At 48.3% G+C, this 17,058-nt stretch overlaps 1 protein-coding gene across 10 annotated transcripts in view; it reads right to left on the reverse strand.

The window, feature by feature from the left end:
- Positions 1–17,058, reverse strand: part of Cib4 (calcium and integrin binding family member 4) — a 92,128-nt gene that overhangs the window by 45,267 nt on the left and 29,803 nt on the right. For 8 of the 10 annotated variants that reach the window (XR_011704320.1, XR_011704321.1, XM_071601430.1 and 5 more), the window contains 2 exons: positions 6,719–6,821; positions 5,872–5,906 (listed from right to left, as the gene is read on the reverse strand). The exons of the other annotated variants lie outside the window; for them this stretch is intronic. Coding sequence is in view for 6 of the 8 variants with exons in the window: in XM_071601430.1 (XP_071457531.1) it covers positions 5,872–5,906; positions 6,719–6,727 (44 nt within the window). In the remaining 2 variants the exon portion in view is untranslated. The remainder of the gene's footprint in view (positions 1–5,871; positions 5,907–6,718; positions 6,822–17,058) is intronic. 10 annotated transcript variants of the gene reach the window in all.

Here is a 17,058-nt window from a genome sequence, read left to right on the forward strand (position 1 = left end):
CACACACAATGACACAGATTTAATCACCTCCTTCCAAATGATGACTCTATGAGATTAGGTGCTCTGACTCTCATCTGAGGCTCAGGGAGGGTAAGACACTCACCACAGACACACAGCTGGGAAGGGGTAGAGTTGAGCCTCAAAATCAGGCTTTTAGCTTCCAGGAAGTAAACCTGCAACACTCCACCTGTTGACCAGGTGCTCCGGGAGAAGTCAGGAATACCAGGACAGGGTCAGACAGGGCCAGGACAGGGCTTGGAGACTGTAAAGATTTAAGAACCTCCAGGGTGCTAAGAAGAAGGGGTGGCCTCATAGGGGATAGGAGTGTAGCTCAGTGGTAGAGTACTTGCCCCAGATATGCAGGTCCGTGGGTTTGTTCCCCAGGACCACCACCAAAATAGAAAAGTTGAATTTTGGGGCTGGGAGTGTAGCTCAGTGGCAGAACACTTGTCTAGCATGTACAAGTCCCTGGGTTGGTTTGATTCCAGCACTGGAAAGGAAGGAAGATCTGCCAACCTGGTGACTGGGTTGTCCTGGGCTGGGCTAGGAGCAAAGCTTCAGACCCCAGACCAAACCCACAGTCAATCCAAGAAGGCAGCAGGAGAGATCCCTTGGTGATGTCCCAAGAGTCCAGCCTGAGCCAGGCTGACCGGACCCCAGCCACAAAGGTCTGGACTAGATCAGGCTGAGCCCTGCCCATGAAGCCACCTGTGCTCTCAATGGGACTTGGAGGTTCTGGCCACAGTCTCTTGGGCCTTAGCCCCAAAGAGGCATCTGGGAGTTGGGGTTTTGGGGACAGCTGATTAAACAGAAGTCAGATGCAGCTGCCTGAAGCTTAGGCATAAAGGGAGGTGGCCCCTTCAGAGATCAAAACCTGAGGAAGAAAAGTCCCACAGCCAGGACGTTTAGAGCAGAGAGTCCCTTTTTGGAGAGCCAAGCCCCAGCAGCTGTGGTCTGCTCCTCCCAGCAGGTATCATCTGCAGATCTGGTGACCTGGCCTTTATGTCCTTACACAAGTCACAGATAAGGAGGTAGAAAAATGTTAGCTACCTCCCCAAAAAGGTTATTTCTACCCATCGGTTTCTTGGACAGTTTTGTTCAACCCTCCATCCAACTGTACTAACATTCAGGCCACATTTCTCTGTCACATTCATAGGAAAATCATGACATGTCATCAGAAGCCACATAGGAATGTTATTCAAAAGTGACAGCTTGGGTCTGGCCTACCCTGACCTTGGTAGCCCACGTTGGCCTTTTTCTCTCCTGGGCATCATTTCCTGAGTCCCTGCCCTGAAGCTGGGCATCCATGTCAAAGCTGCTCCCCTCACAGACAACGCACTCACACTAAGCCTGTGTGCAGGACCCTGGGCACCTCCCAGGGCTACCCTTGCCTATGTGTGTCCTTCCAGGGATGATTTCCTTCCCAGTGTATATGTAGGAACAGCTCTTATTTCACAAGTCTAGCTTACCAAAGTCACACAGTTACATAGGTTAAAACACAAGCAGTACTCTAAAGCTTACAATTAAAATTACTAATGCTCAGTACCCTACCCGACACCTCCTCACTACCCCTGCCCTCCAGAGGCAGCATTTTATGAACAGTTTGCTATTTCTTAGTTCTGTTTGGTTTTGGAGGTGTTAGGATTCAAACCTAAGGCCTCGCAAGTGCTAAATACTCTACCAATACTGCCATTTATCAATATTTTTATTGTAGATATTATCCTGTGACATCCTATTATAAAAAAGTATTTCTTTCCCTATATATAATTTTCCTTCCCCCAACCTCCCAATATAAAACAATTTGCCTGAATCAATATTCAGTGTTTAGGGGCTGGGGACATAGCTCAGTTGGTAGAGTGCTTGCCTTGCATGCACAAGACCCTGAGTTCGATCCCCAGCACCACAAAAAAAGAAAATCAGTGTTTATATTATTATTAATATATGTATTATTCAAACATTGCTCACAGCTAAGTTCCATAGCACAACATGATTACATTTTCTTTTTTTTTTTTCAAGGCCTTTTGTTTTTCCCAGAGTTACTAATGACTTTGTTTTTCTTTTGCTTAAATTTCAGTGTGTCTATCATTATTTCATTTGTCCCCAAGCGTTTTTCCCTCCCAGTACTGAGGATTAAACCCAGGGACAAGTGTAAAGCTACCACTGAACCACAGCCCAATCCCTTTCCTTTTTTCTCTTCTTTTCTTTCTTTCTTTCTTTCTTTTTTTGGACACAAGTTCTCACTAAGTTTCTCATGCTGGCCTTGAACTCTTAACCTTGGCCTCCCAAGTAGCTGAGATTATTATAGGTTTGTGCTACCACACTCAGATTCATCCCCAAACTTTCTGCAGAACTATAGTTTCTCTCAACATAGTTATAATATCAACATTGGTAGATTCATTTTGTTTTCTTGGGGTACCACTACTGGCACCTGACTCCTTGGTTCTAATCTGGATAACTGCCTTCTAACCCCACTGATCATCACTGTCCTTTGGCTTCCCTGCACTATCATGATGGTAATGCATTTTGCCTTCCTTTATGTTGAAATCCTTTGTTTCCTGAATTCTAATGTCTTCTTTTTCCTTGGCTTACTTACTAGTTTGAATGGAGCACAACCTCCAAAAGATTTCTCAAAGAAGGTCTATAAAACATCTTTTTCAAAATCTCCATGTCAAAAATATTGTTATTCCACCTTCACTTGGGTTCACAGTTTAGCTGATTCTAGGCTGGAAAAATTTTCTTAGAATTTTGAAGGTGTTTAGGCACTGCCTTCCAACATAAGTCCAAAGTTACTCTGGTTCCAGATGCACCGTATCAATCAACGTTTCCTCCTCTATGAAAGACCTTCTCATTATCTCTGGCATTCTGAAATGTCATGATGACTGACTTAGTTGGTGTAGGCCATCTTTTATTCCTTCATACCTGGAGTCCCCTGGTTTTCCTTTCAGGCTTACAGAGAGACTCTGAAGGCCAGGCAGACGCTCCCCCTGCTCACGTGCCTGGTGGTCCTCAGTCAGCAGCCTGTATGGCTCTCTCTTAAGAGAGTGAGCTCCTGTTTTCCCCTGTGGTAGGGCAGGGCTGCCATGTGGGTTGCAGGGTGAGAAATGAATTCAATGCAACTTTCAATCTACCTGTTTTCACCTGACCCTGGCATCCGGGAATTCAGAGGTTCCTGAGACTCTGGGTTCTTGATTCTGTCACCCCAACCCCTTCAGGCAATTCTCTTTCAGTTTTCCCTCAGTTAAGTCTGGATCATGGGTCATCTGCTTTGAACTTTTCAAACTTTTTTTGACCTCTCTCATCTACTGTTATCACTTGTTTTCCTTTTATCCTCATAGGTTTTGGTTTTTTTCCTTTGAGAAACAGAAGATGCTGTATTTTCCATGTTAACTTGAAGCTCTCTGAATTTTGCTTTCTTAATTTAATTGGAGACAGCTCTGTATCAAACATCCTGCTCCTCCTCCTTTTCTCTAAGGATGGTGTCCCATGATGCACTATATTAGTACTTTGTCACCTGGGTCCTCTTGATGCAAGGGTAATGCCAGGTGGAATGTCATTCCCATTTTGAACCAGAACACTTGAGCGTCTCCAGCCTTGCTGGTTTGCCTCCATTCCTCAGAGCTTTTGACAGCTGCTGCACAACCTCAGCTGTCCCCTGCCTGTGATCTCCTGGGTCTGGAGCCGCCCTTGGTTGAAAGCCACAGAGATCTCTCTAGTATCACCCCACCAACTTGGAGTTTCTGACCCCCGTGTGCTTGTCTCATCTGTCTTATTTAAAGGTGTCCAATATGGAGACATAGAAGCAAGGTAGAAGTTGACCCCTCTGCCTTCCACTCTGCCTTCCTTAAGCAGTGGCAGTCCCACACCATGCCAGCATTGGCCCTTGCATGGTCTCCATGGCCCTGAAAGGTGGGAGCCTCCTAGGAGGCAGAGGGGACAGGTATGGGCCCCTTTTGCTCAGGAATGGAGCCAAAAGAAGGGATGGGCCAGAAAAAGCTTAGAGAGATGCTCATTGGAGAAGTTTGGGCTGAAGTGGAGCCTTCCTTGGCAGCCAGGGGAAGGTCAAACTGCACCCTTCTCATGGGAAGAGATCACAACAGGGCTGGAAAGAGGCTGGAAACAGGATCTGAACAAAGGCCACCTCAAGGCCTGGGTGAGCAGCTCAGAAGTGGGTTCCCTAGGGATGGCTTGCTTCCAAGGACCTTTTTCAGGGTCAGTGCAGAACAAAGGCAAGGGGAGGGGCCTTATCCACCAGAGAAAATCCCTCTCTCCTTTCCTCTCTCTCATCAGATCCTTACCTTCCAAAGATGCCACTCAAAAACCCCGGGGGGTGGAAGGAGGAGCAGCTGGGTCACACTCCATTGCCCAGAGGACAAGCCCATGCAACCCCTGGGAGGTCTATCACTTTTTTAAATGACCTACCCTTTGCCTAGCAGCTCTGTGCTTATGAATGTCTTCTGAGGACTGACTCTCACCTGTTGGATATTTATATATAAATGCTTAATATAGAATTATTTGTAAAACTGGAAACTATAAACAACTTGTGTCCATAACAGGGGGGTTGGCAATGAATTATGGTTCATCTACACGAGGGAATGATTCATGGCCATTAAAAAAGAATGAGGCAGATCTCTATGTGCTTTCTGTAAAACTGGCCAAGAGGAAAACTTCAACAACAACCACCAAAAAAGGTGCAGAACAGTATGAATGAGATGAATGCTACAGGACGCATGGGGTAAAACCGTTGAAGGACATGTGCATGGAAAATTCTGGAAACCTGGGGGAGAAACTGCTGGTAACTGGGGCTGTGTCAGGGAGAACAACTGGGAGGAGGAAATGGAAACACTTGTTTTTTCATTGGGGATTTTTATCCTATTTAAATTTTCTAGCCATGCTCACAATATTATTTCCTTTCATTTTATTTTTATTCATGTATTACTTTCTAGAAAATATCAATAAAGGTTCTATGGGTAGGAGAATATGGGTCTTTGGGGCATTTGTGATGCTTTTTGTATTTGAAAAAAGCATGCAAATATTGTTTTCAAAAGGGAAATAACCCAGCCCTGTGACTGCCCCTGGTCTCCACAGCTCTGCTACCTGGCCACCCCTCATCCCGATTTGTACTTGGAGAGGCTTATGCTTATGGCCACCAGGCTGGACATGGTGCCCAGGGAGAGTTAGCTCAAGCAGAGAAAACAGAGGGATCAAGAGGGAACAGGCTGGGGTTTAAATGGTCTCCTCGTTCCCACCTCCCCCAATTCCCACCCACCCCCAAATGTCTGTTATCCCTCTAACAGGTTTTGTTGAGCACCTGGCTTTGGCCAAGCATGTCCACACCTCTCATCATATCCACTGTCCCCACAGTCCCATGGTAGGTGGCACTTGCCACATCTCCATGCAGGATAATGGTGGTCCTGGCCAGGAGGCTTCCACGCTGGGCAGGGATCTGTGTGAGAACAGGGCCCGACCTCTCATCCCACGCCCACTGCCTCCATGGTGTCTGGCACATAAGGGGCCCCGGAGGAGAGGCTCGGGCAGGACAGGGAGGGGGATGCACCCCAGTTCACACAGCCCATAGACGGCCAGAATGGGTTTCAGCCCTCCACTTCTTAAGTCCTTTTCTCATTTTCTTCATTGTCCCACGGAGGCCCTGACAGCTCTGTGATCCTACAGAACTGCTGCCTTGGGTGGCGGCAAAAGCCCTGAAGTCCGATGTCTGTCCATTCAGGGCTTGGGTCTGTCCCTCCCTGTCTGTCCCAGCTGCAGTCCAGGGCCATGTGGCTCTGAGCAGGAATCACACTTAGAACAAAAGGCTGGACAAAGGCAAGATCCCAGCTCAGGGGAAGGGAAAGGCGAACAGGGGCCTCTACTCACCACAGAATTTCATTTCTGGTCAGGAAGGTCAGGGCCTGCAAAACATCAGAGATGTGGCCGGTCACTCAGTCCAGCCCCTCCTGGCCCCCTGGGGAGTGGAGAGCTTTGGGGCAGGGAAAGAAAAGCCCAGTCTCTCATTCCACTGCTGGGGACATGGAAGCACTACAGCCCAAGGTAACAGACACCTGATGTGGTGGCAGAGGCTGAGGTGGTGCCTTTCTCTCCTCCTTGCAGACCTAGAGAGGGGATCAGAGACATGGCCCAAATCCTGGGCTCTGGAGCAGGAGATGGGGGTGGGGGGGGGCTGCAGAACTGGTTCATGCCACATGGATGCAGGTTTAGCAAAGGCAAGAGCCACCTTCCCGCCTGGTAAACTCTAGCATCTCAGGAAAGAGTTCTCCATTATCCCACCTGCTCTGGGAAGCTCCCACCTCTGACCAGAACTCCCGTCTCCCCACCTGGTACTCTTCCAGGTCCTCCCAATGCATCTGGTATCTCAAACACTGTCCCATGCCAACCTCAGCCTTCTCTCTGCCAGCAGTAGAACCTTGGCCCCAAGGTCTCACCAGCTGGTACCACCAGTTGATCTGGTTGCCATAGTGACCCAAGTTCCACCTTCTGACCCCAGGTTGGCACAGAGACAGGTTCTTTAGGTTCCCCAGGATAATAGAACCTAGATCTCGAGATCCACACTGTTATTGGCTCTGGAGTCAACCCACCTGGGTTCAAATCTTAAATCTGCCACCTGGTGACCATGTAACATGGGGTAAGCTACTTAGTGTCCTAAAGTGAAGATGATAATTAGAGATTGCTGTGCGGGTTAGTTGAGTTAATACAGATACCATACCTGGCACATAGTAAGTGCTCAATAAATGTCACAGCCAGGTCCCAGTACTGTGCCAGGCATGGGATACAGAGAATAAGGATCTTCCATGCCATCAGTCAGGTCCCTGCAAGAACAGAGGCCACATTCAAATTAGGATGACAGGAAGAGTTTCTAATAAAGGAACTCTGCACTGAGGTGAGATGAAGGTGTAGGAAGTCACCCAGGATCATTCAGAATCCTGGGGGTCCTGACAACAGAGTTGTCACCAGCTCTGGCCCAATAGCTCGTAGAAGAAACACCCCAGGTCACTCTCTCTTCTTCCTCTGATCTCCTGAGGCAGGGAGTCAAGATCAGGACTGGGAAAAATGGAGAAAATGACCATACAGCCATCAACGTGGAAGTTTAGGAGGGTCCTTCCGAAGCCACCTCCCCTCCTCTGCCTCCTGGGTGGTCTGAACAGCCACCCTCCAGGACAGGTGCTGTTTCCCTGGCCTGGGACAGATCCTCCCCCATGCTGTCCTAGGTGAAGAGCCCAGGGACTTTCTGGTGCAGATAATCTGTGTTTCTAGAAACGCAGCTGCACTCTGTCCCCAGAGACAGCCTGGCAGGAGAAGCCTGGAGCTCGCGTTCCTTCATTTCCTCAACAGACACCAGTCCAAGTATCCACAAGGTGCCCAGGACTCCACTTGACCCTGGGGAGCGCCGACGGCACACCCACATCCCGAGCACGTGCGTATACCCTGGCGATGGAGGCAGAGGACACGGAGGTAACAGTGCAGAGATGTGAGAATGTGGAAGAGGAGACACTGTGGGCAGAGGGCATTCCAATAGCTGTACACGGTGGTTGAGGACAAGGACTTTGAAATATGAAAGGCCCGGCTGCATCTCTCCTTGCTGCGTCTCCTTTCGCACCAGTCTGAGAAAATCCTAAAGCCACTCCAGACCTCGATCCCTCCACCTGCAAAATGGGACTAATGAATCCATACTTTATAATTACTGCAAGAATGAAATAAAATGATGTAGGTAAAACTCTTTTTTAACAAGATACTGTGCATGTTGAGAACTCAATGAAGGGCAAATCATATTATTTTTCTAAAGGTTGGGCATGGGAGGAAGAGCAGGACTTCAGCAGGCAAAACCAGCAACTAAATCCCCTCTCCCACTAAACCCTGCCATTTACTGAGCAGCTCCTATCTGCCAGGCTTGTGTGCAGAAGCTGGCTCTATTTATGAGACAGCAGCTCTGGGAGATTGGTGGGGTATCCTTGATCCTTTGATCAGGGGAAAGAGGAAACTGGTGAGGGTAAATGACACCCTTGGCATGGGCAAGTTGCAGGTCTGAGGATTCCCAAAGCATGGAGTGGGGAACCCAGGAAGGCCAGGGGACTGTTGAGATCACTTCCTTCTTCATTCTCGCTGGGTTCTCCTGATTACATGAGGTGCAAGTGGCTGTTAGACACCAGCTGCTTGTGCCTTTAACAGCTGGCTGACATTTGCTTAAAGGAAGGCAACAAAAACAAAGGAGCCCAGAGATTTGAGGTCCTGGCTCAGCTCCTATGCATTGGCCTAGGCAGTGGAGACACCCCATGAACAGGAGCCCACAGCCTTGGGTGTCATGGAGCTATGAGAGCCGGAAAGCAAGAACCAAGCTGGAGGGCTGGCGCTGGAGCACCGGTGGTCCCGAGCATCACCCGAGCAGACACCTGACTGAGCCACGATCCGGGTCGAGAAGATGGGGACAGTGTTCCAGGCCCAGAAGGCTGCAGGATCCAGCTAGAATTGCAAAACACTGTTTGGTTTTCATATTTGTTTTATAGGGTAACTTCCATTCTGAAAATGATGCAGGTTCATCATTTATAAGTGGTATAAAATGTCCTTTATACATGTATCTCTTTAATTAAAAGAAATAGGAGCCCATTAAAGAAAGACATTAAGTAAATGATTAGACCAGTGGTAAAGAAATGTGCCAGAAATCACAAAGGTCTCTTTTCCCCCCCTCTCTCCCCTCCGCCCCCCCCCCCTCTCTCTCACACACACACACACACACACACACACACACAGTCAAGGTTTGCCAACTCTGCCCCCTCCTCTCTCCTTTAGCTTTCATCCTCTGGAACTCACACACCCCGCCCCGCCCCCACAGGCTTTATGGATTTTGTCCTAGAGAAGGTTTTCATTGGTTCCCACAAATAACAAAAGTAACAATAAGAATGTCACCTTGTATTTGCATATCTTTTTACAATCCCCAAATGCTTTTTAATGTACCATCTCATTTGCCCAAGAAATAAAAGCTTATATTCCTTTAAAAAAAAGAAAGAAAAATCCCCCCTGTGATTCTGCTTTTAACCAACCTGCACCCTCCCCCATCAGTGCCCGACATCTCCCGAACTCCTCTTTAACTATGATTTTGAAAGGGGTATGATTGAGCAGGGAGCAGGCTCTCTGGAAGGACAGGTCTATGTTTTTCCCCTCTAGGGTCTGCATGGGACAGAATGGATTCTTTGTAAGATTTCTGTCACCGTGCAACGGACTCTACAGATTCTTAAAACTGCAAACCCTTCTCCAACATGGATTTAGACATCTCTTTCAACAGACACTGAAAAAGTAAATGTATCTATAATATGTAAAGAACTCTTATAAATCAACAATAAAAAGACAAACAAGCAAACTAAAAACATCATTGGCTATCAGGGAGATAGATAGAAGTCAAAATGACAGTGAGATTCCTCTTTGTACACTAGGATGGCTGTTTTAATAAAGGTAAATAACTAATGTGAGTGAAGATATGGAGAAAGTGGAATCCTCACACATTAATGGTGCAACTGTTAAATGGTGCCACCACTTGGAAACCTCTGGAAGTTTCTCAAAATATGAAGCAGAGTTACCCCATGACCTTACCATTCCACTCCTAGACAGACCTAATAGAAATGAAAGTATAGTATACACAAAAATCTTACATAAGAATGGTCATGGTAGCATTTTTTTGCTACAAAAATAGAAACAGCACTCTATGGATCTTGCTTTCAAGATGAAAGGAGGAGGAGGAGGAGGAGGAGGAGGAGGAGGAGGAGGAGAAATAATAATTATGGTCCTACCAAAAAGGCCTAATTGCTCCACCAGATACATGCCAAGGACAAGACCATTAAGAAGTTTGTTGCTGAAACACAGTAGAACATAGTAGAGGCCACAGCCATGGGATATTTCTGAAGCGAGTGTCTTCAACACTATGTGCTTCCTGGGCTCCATGTGAAGCCACATAACTGTGTAAATTGTGCCATTCACAGCAAGGTGCTCAGGGGTTGATCTCATGAAGCATAGAAAGACCAACCCTTCCCCCCACACCCCCTATCTTCCCAATCTAGACCTGCTAATACTGGCCCACCTCCTCCAACAGAGCCCATGTGAGGAGCTGGGTCCTTAAAGACAAAGAAAAACCATTTTCTAGAAAAAAAAATTTTTTCAGAAGCTAAGCGGGGAGGGAGATTAGGGAGTAAGTGCTAATGGGTAGGGTCTGTCCCCCCATAGCCTGGGGTAATGAACTTGTTCTAAATTAGATGGTGGTGATGATGTTACAAATCTGAATATTCTAAAAACCACTGAGGTATACACTTTACAAGCATGAATTGTATAGTATGTCAATCAGATCTCAAAGCTGTTATTTTAAAAATGTCAGGGGGTGTTTAAATCTTACCTTTATGCCTCTCTCACAGTAAGCCGCCATAAATATTATTAAAGAAATGTGTAAATGAGAGGCTGTGGCCAAGTCCTGTAGCCCTGGGGGCTCCACCTACAGCAGCGGTTCAGCGCTGGGACCAGGGTAGAGCCTGCTGGAGCAGGTCAATGTCTGGCTCTGAACCTAGACTAGACTTTTGAGCTCCCAGCAGGCTGGAAAGCTATGCTTTGTCCATAGAAAGGAATTTCTAAATTGCTTTGGTGTGGCAAGGTACAGGCCTGAGGGGAGAGCACATCCTGGTTTCTCTGGGGACATCCTGGACTTGAGAATGGCAGGGCCACCTGGTAGTTCGGGACAGAGAGGATGAAGACCGCATTGAGGAAGTGAGACAGCCCTGTGCTCCTTACCCAAAGATGGGGCCATGTTGCTTAGAAACGTCCTGGAGCACAGAGAACCTGGCACTGGAGCCGGCTTTGCAGAGGCAAAGGGGCCTCTAGGCTCCTACGCACGCTGCAGCGGCTCCAGCACCATTTGACCACAGGTGCACAGCGGCAGGAGAATGCCCAAGGCAGGGCTGTTGGCTTCCCTGCCTGTAACCAAGAAGTTCCCACAACCCCACAAGGGTTAGGGCGCAGAGGGCCTAAAAAGGTTGCAGAGCTCAGTAAAGCGCTTTCCTGGGGCTAAATGGGACCCGATGGACTCCCATAGCGCATGCGCACATTACCCAAAAGGCCAGGTGTGGAGAATATGGACAGATAATATCCTGAAATTTCAATCTTTGTGTCCTTTCCCCCACCTTCCCATAAGACACAGTTTCTCTCTTGTCTCCCATTTGCATTGCCTGGGGAAGGGAAAGTAGAATTGTTACAGCATGGGTGGGGGGGGGGGGGGGGTTGCGAGAAGCAGTCAATGTTCCATCAATAAACCAGACTTTAGGGAGTCTGAAGGGAAGGCTGAGGGAAGGAGAGACTGGGGTGTATAACAGAAGGACAAAAGGAAGCACCATGCCACCAGGGAGGCTGGCCAGCGTGTCCCCACCAGCAGCATCCCAGTTGCCAGCCCTAGGGAACCCTGCTCACTGCACAGGGGGAGAGGCACATATGTCACTGGCTGCTTCTCTGCTACCTCCACCACAGCAGCCACTCCAGCTGTCACTCACTGCCCTGCTGTTTGCTTCCCAAGACTTTGCTGACACAGACTGCCCGACATACATGCCCAAGTTCCAATGGCCCAGGATACAGAAAATCTCCCCAGAAAAGAGGATGCAAGTTCTTGACAGAGAACAGGGAGGACTGGTGGGCATGTGGAAGGAAATGTTCTTGGGCTCTGGACAGGGGTGACCCTGCCCTTTTCATTGCCCCACGTCACTCTGGTTTCAAGCACTGCGGCTTGGGTGGGTCCATGTGAGCTTCGTCCACCTCCCACTGACAGTGTTGCCTCAAGGATTCTTGAGCCTTCATTTTCTGGCCTGGAGTTTTCTCTATTAAGACATCTCCACATCACGTGGGTAAACAACAGCCCAGAAGCTCAGAGTAACACTCCAGGGAGAGCTTCAGCCAGTGGGGGTGGGAGCTGGTGGAGAAAAGCTCCCTGCCCATACTGCTGGGTGACAGCTCTGGAGGGCTTCTGTGGCTTTAGCAGGTCCAGGAAGAGTCAGGATCTTAGAGGCAGAGGGCACCTGACACACCTGGATGCCCAGCCGGGCTTTCCTCTTTCCTGCCTCTCTCTCAGCCTCCTACCTGCTGTCTAGGGTCAGCTGTCAAACAATCCACACAAACATCCTGTTCCAGGGTCCGTTTTCATGTGACATCATGCTACATCAGCCCTGGGATTGCTAGGCCTCTGCTGAGTCTGCCCTGCCACTTGTGCTGAAAGTGGGGACGGCTATTTGATGTGAAAGGAGACTCCAAACACTTGCTTTCTGGTTCATTTATTCAAAAAAGTTGAGAATTCTTAATCCTAGAATTTCATAGACAGACCTTAGACATCAGTTCACAGCACCTTTACTTTATAGATGCACAGACTGAGGCCTAAGAACACAGGCAGGAGACTGCAGCTCACCTGGCTCTGGGAACCCGACCCATCTCCTCCCTCCCTCCAGGCCTCTAAAAGCTGCTGGCTGGAGGTCCCAGAGCTGGTCTAATAAGATTCTATTGGTGGAAATGCCTTGTAAACCAAGAAGCATTATAAAAATGCTATTTGTCCTGATTTGTGCCGGGCCTGGGACTGGAACCCAGAGCTGTGGGCTCCCTGGTCAGTGCTTTCTACCAGGCAATAAGAACACTGCCTTAGACAGCGGTTTAGAATTTCTTATTTCTGTGGCCACGCTCTTAGACCCTGCCACCCTCTCTGCTGAGTGTTTTCAGTCTGTCTCTGCTGGGTGGCTGGGATTTGGGGTTGGCCATCTGCTGTCCTTGTCTTATGTTCATTTATTCAAAAAAGTTACTTAAGACTCTTTTAAAGTGTCCTAGGCACTTTGTTCATGCTGGGGATGGAGTGGTGACAAGGAGATTAGAAGGCAGTAGGGGAGAAATGGATTAAATGATCACTCAAGTGGCTGTGTAGTTTCCCTGCACTGTGACTAAAGAGTGGGGGACGCGTGACCGTGAGCTAACAGGGCTATGTCATCTACTCAGGAGTCAGAGAGGCTCCTCTGAGGAGAGGGACATTAAGCCAGACCTGAGGGAAAGTGTATCTCCAGGCAGAAGAAGATTGGGAAGGATCCCCTGGAAGAAACTTGAGGTGCTGGAAGAACAAAGAAAACCATGAGGCCATTGTGTGGGTCAAGAGCTGAGCCCAGGAGAGGGGTGGGGGGCAGATCAGCAGGCTCCCCCAGGATCCTTGAGGGTTTATCTTCAAAGCTTTCCTTTAAAAGAATGGAAAGTCATTGGAGGGTGCTATGCCGAGAAATGACATAATCAGATTTTGGTTTTCAAGGGATCACTCTGGCTGTAGGGTGGCTGGAGAATACGTTGGAAGGAGGCCATGTGGCTCTGAGGAGAACCGTGAGGAGACTGCGAAACAACCTGCAGGAGGGGAGCGGTGTGTGGTTGCAAGAAGGCGGGAACTGGATGACTTCATGTGACATCTCAAGGTGGAATGACCCACACTGGGAGATGGACTGTGGGAGGGGAGGGAGCAGAAACTGTCAATGGTGACCCTCAGGGTTCTGACCTACAGCAGCCTGGGAGGGGGAAATGCAAATTTGGGTGGAAAAACAAGATTCTGGACTTGTTTTTTGTGTTGAGTTTGAGATGTCTGTGTGATAGATACGTGAAAATGACAAGGGGCAGTTAGATAGGTGGGCCTAAGAGTTCAGAACAAAGCTCTGGGCTGCAGACAGGCATTTGGAAATGTCTAGACACAGGTGACACTTAAAGCTATGGGGATGGGGTTTCAGCCAGGGATCCCAGTGCGGAAGGAGACACCAGTTCCTGCCCTCGGGGAGTTTGCATTCGAATGCAGTGGACAGAGCATTCCACTTCCTGGGATGTCAGAGCCCTGTGTTAGAGGACAGTCCTCCCATCAGGAATGAGCTGGACAAAATACAAAAGCCATCTGTTTGAAGACAGCCAGAACTGAAGAGATCAGGAGCCAGAGAGAGAGGAAATGTGTGGAGGCGACATTCAATGCTTCTCTTCCCTTCAGATGCTGATTTGGAGACCAAGGGGCTAAAGACCAAGCAGCAAGGAGAGATTAAGACACCAAGAACTTGAGTGGATGATTCTGACAATCTCCTGGGAGCTGGGAGACAAACTTGGAGCTCAAATTGTAAGGCAAGCAAGACCTGAGGGCCAGGGTCTCTGTGAGAAGAGAAGCACACCAGGTCAGTGTCAAGGTTAAAGGGCCCTTTCTTCTAGCGCCCACCCAAGTGGTGGAGTGTAGCTAAAAGACGGATAACTGAGCACAGTTATTGGCACCAACATGAGGCTTGGAAGACCAACTTAGAATTGAAGGTCCACCCATGAGAAACGACCCTGAAAAACAAGCCAGGTTTTCAGTGAGAACCCCAGAGAAGTTATGCATTAGAAAGAAGGATGAACCAGAAATAGAGCAGCCTTCACAAAGTCCAACCGCCAGCGTCAGACCAGCTCAATCCCAGACTGGATTAGGATGACCTTCCGCTCCCCTGACTGCTTTCCGGAAAGCAAAAATAAATCCTCTGTGATGAAAGGTAACATCAGTCGGAGCCCAAAACCATCTCCATAATAGAAACAGCCCCACAGGTGATCCAGATCTTGGGAGTTTTCTGATCCAGACTTTAAAATAGCTGCGATTAATATGGTCAAGAAAATAGATGACAAGATGGAAAATTTCAGGAAGAACTGGAATCAAGTGAATCAAATGGAAATTAGAGTGGAATGGGTAGAATTTGGAGATTGAAAACCTTCAAAAATAGCTAACAAGGGTTTGGGGATGGGGCTCCGTGGTGGAGTTTATGCTTAGCATACACAAGGCCCTGGGTTCAACCCCTAGTACAAAAGAGAGAGAGAGAGAGAGAAAGAGAGAGTAAGGAAAAGGGCTTTTTCTGTATAGCCAGTAGAAAGGGCATCACAGGGTAAATGAAATAGGGGACCATGGGGTCTCACAGGCCCAGCCTGCAAACAGGATGGACAGGGTTGGGGGCAGGACCAGCCAGCAACAGCCTTCAGTGGAGGGAAATTCAGGTTGGAACCACATCATTGTAGAACTCAAATGTTGGAGGAAGAAATTAGAATTCTGTTCTTAGACTAAGAGTGAACAGTAGTGATGTTTGTCTGTTTGGTTTTAGTTTGCCTGGGATCGATTTAGAAAAAGTAAAAATACAATTCACACTTTTAAAAAATGACTTTTTTTTTTTTTAAATATCAGCAAATGCAATCACCACGCCAACACTTAAAACACTTTTATCTCCTTCTCCATCCCTGCCGAGGTTCATCTTTTTTGGCTCTTAAAAAATAAAGAATTTTTTAAAAACCCACTATGGAATGAGCCTAAGTTACAGTTTTAGCCTGTAACATTGAACTTTTGAGCAAATTTTGTCATTGAGCAAGACCTTTTCAGTTGGCTTTTTTTGTCCTTCCTTTGCTGACCTTGTAAACTACTTAATTGCGAAATGTGGTTTGTTTCAGAGTGCCTCTTAACACTGTTTTCTTTGAAATGGGAGATTTTTCCATTGCATGAAGGACCAACAGCAACATCTTCAACATGTGCTCCTGCGCACAGAGCAGAGCTCCTTCCACTTACCCGGAGACATATGGTTTTCATCAGCCACTTCTTTCTTCTTGGCAGCCACCATAGCACAGATTTACATTTTATTTAGCAAACGGCCCACTCCTCTTACACCAAGCCCCTATTTGCTTTCCTCCCTCGTCCCCTGTCTCACACAACCCCACCTCTAATTCCATTCCTAAAGAGTGCCAATCAAAGACCAGGCAAATCCAATTGATTGAGTTGTCAGCTGTCAGCCCTGGCCAGTAAGCCTGGAAGCAGGAAGTCACCCCCCCCAGCCCCTTCTAGAAAAGAGGGTTCTTGGAGCTAGATTGGAAGGCCAATCTCACTACCCCAGAGGATGGGCAGCCAGGGGAAAAAGGTGGAGGGCTCAGAGGCTGCTGGTATTTGGGGTGCTCTGTCCCCGCACTGGTCTAGTTGGGGGGGCCGGCTCTACTACTTGCCACAGGCTTCCACTCCTCTCCCCCACAGTCCTTCCCCTTCCCAGCACCATTGGGAGCAAGGCACAAGGCTCCTACCTTAGTCCCTTCTAAGTTGGAAGCAAAGTTGGGTGAGCCCTCAATCAACCCAACCCTCCCTCCCCCTGAGGTAGGCTGAATCACTGATATACATATGGCCAGGTACCTGAGTCCTAGTGAAGTGGTCCTGTCCTAACTAGGTGCTGAGAGGTCCAAGTTTTCCAGAACCCTCACCCCCATATCAATGGCAACAATTATTACTTCTACCTCCAAAATGTGCCTTGGTTCCATGCACACATCTCCGCTGATCAGCCTGTTCTGAGCATGCTCCTCTCTCCCCTGGACACCTTCACTAGCTTTCCCACAGGGCCCCGGGGCCACTGGAACCTCCCTCTGGTTTACTCTCTACACAAAGGCAGCATAATCTTCTTATTTATTAATATTATGTTTATTGTGGTGCTAAGGATCAAACTCTGAGCCTGCTAGGCAAGGGCTTTACCACTGAGCTACACCCTTGGCCTGAACATGATCTTTTAAGAACATGGATAGATCACGTCAAGCTCCCCCTGAAAATTTCCGTGGCTTCCATTGTAGTTAGAATAAATATTGACGCCTCACCATGGTCTCCAAGGTGTCCGCCTATCTCTCCAACCTCATCCTGAGTGACTCTCCCTCACCCACTGCGTCCCAGCCACACAGGCCTCTTCAGTTCCTCAGAACCCAGCATCCTGTGCCTCCCAGGCCAGTAGCTACCCAGCCCTGACCCCTCTGGAGCAGGCAGCACAGCCTCTGGTCTTGTGAGGCACTTTGCTCCAGATACCATCATGAACTCCAGAGGTAAGATGGTCCCTTCCCAGGAGGGTTATTTCTCTGGGCCTCACTGAGTCCAACCAGTTTTCAGGGAGGGAAAGAGGCCCAAGTAAGGGAGAGAGCTACCCACCACTTGAAGAGAGTTTAGAGGAGACCCATCCTGGCCTGAATCTTGCCTCTGAGAGCTCCCTGCCCTTTTCCAGACTCCCT

This window comes from Marmota flaviventris, chromosome 14 (genome assembly GCF_047511675.1).
Source record: "Marmota flaviventris isolate mMarFla1 chromosome 14, mMarFla1.hap1, whole genome shotgun sequence".
NCBI lineage: Eukaryota > Metazoa > Chordata > Mammalia > Rodentia > Sciuridae > Marmota > Marmota flaviventris.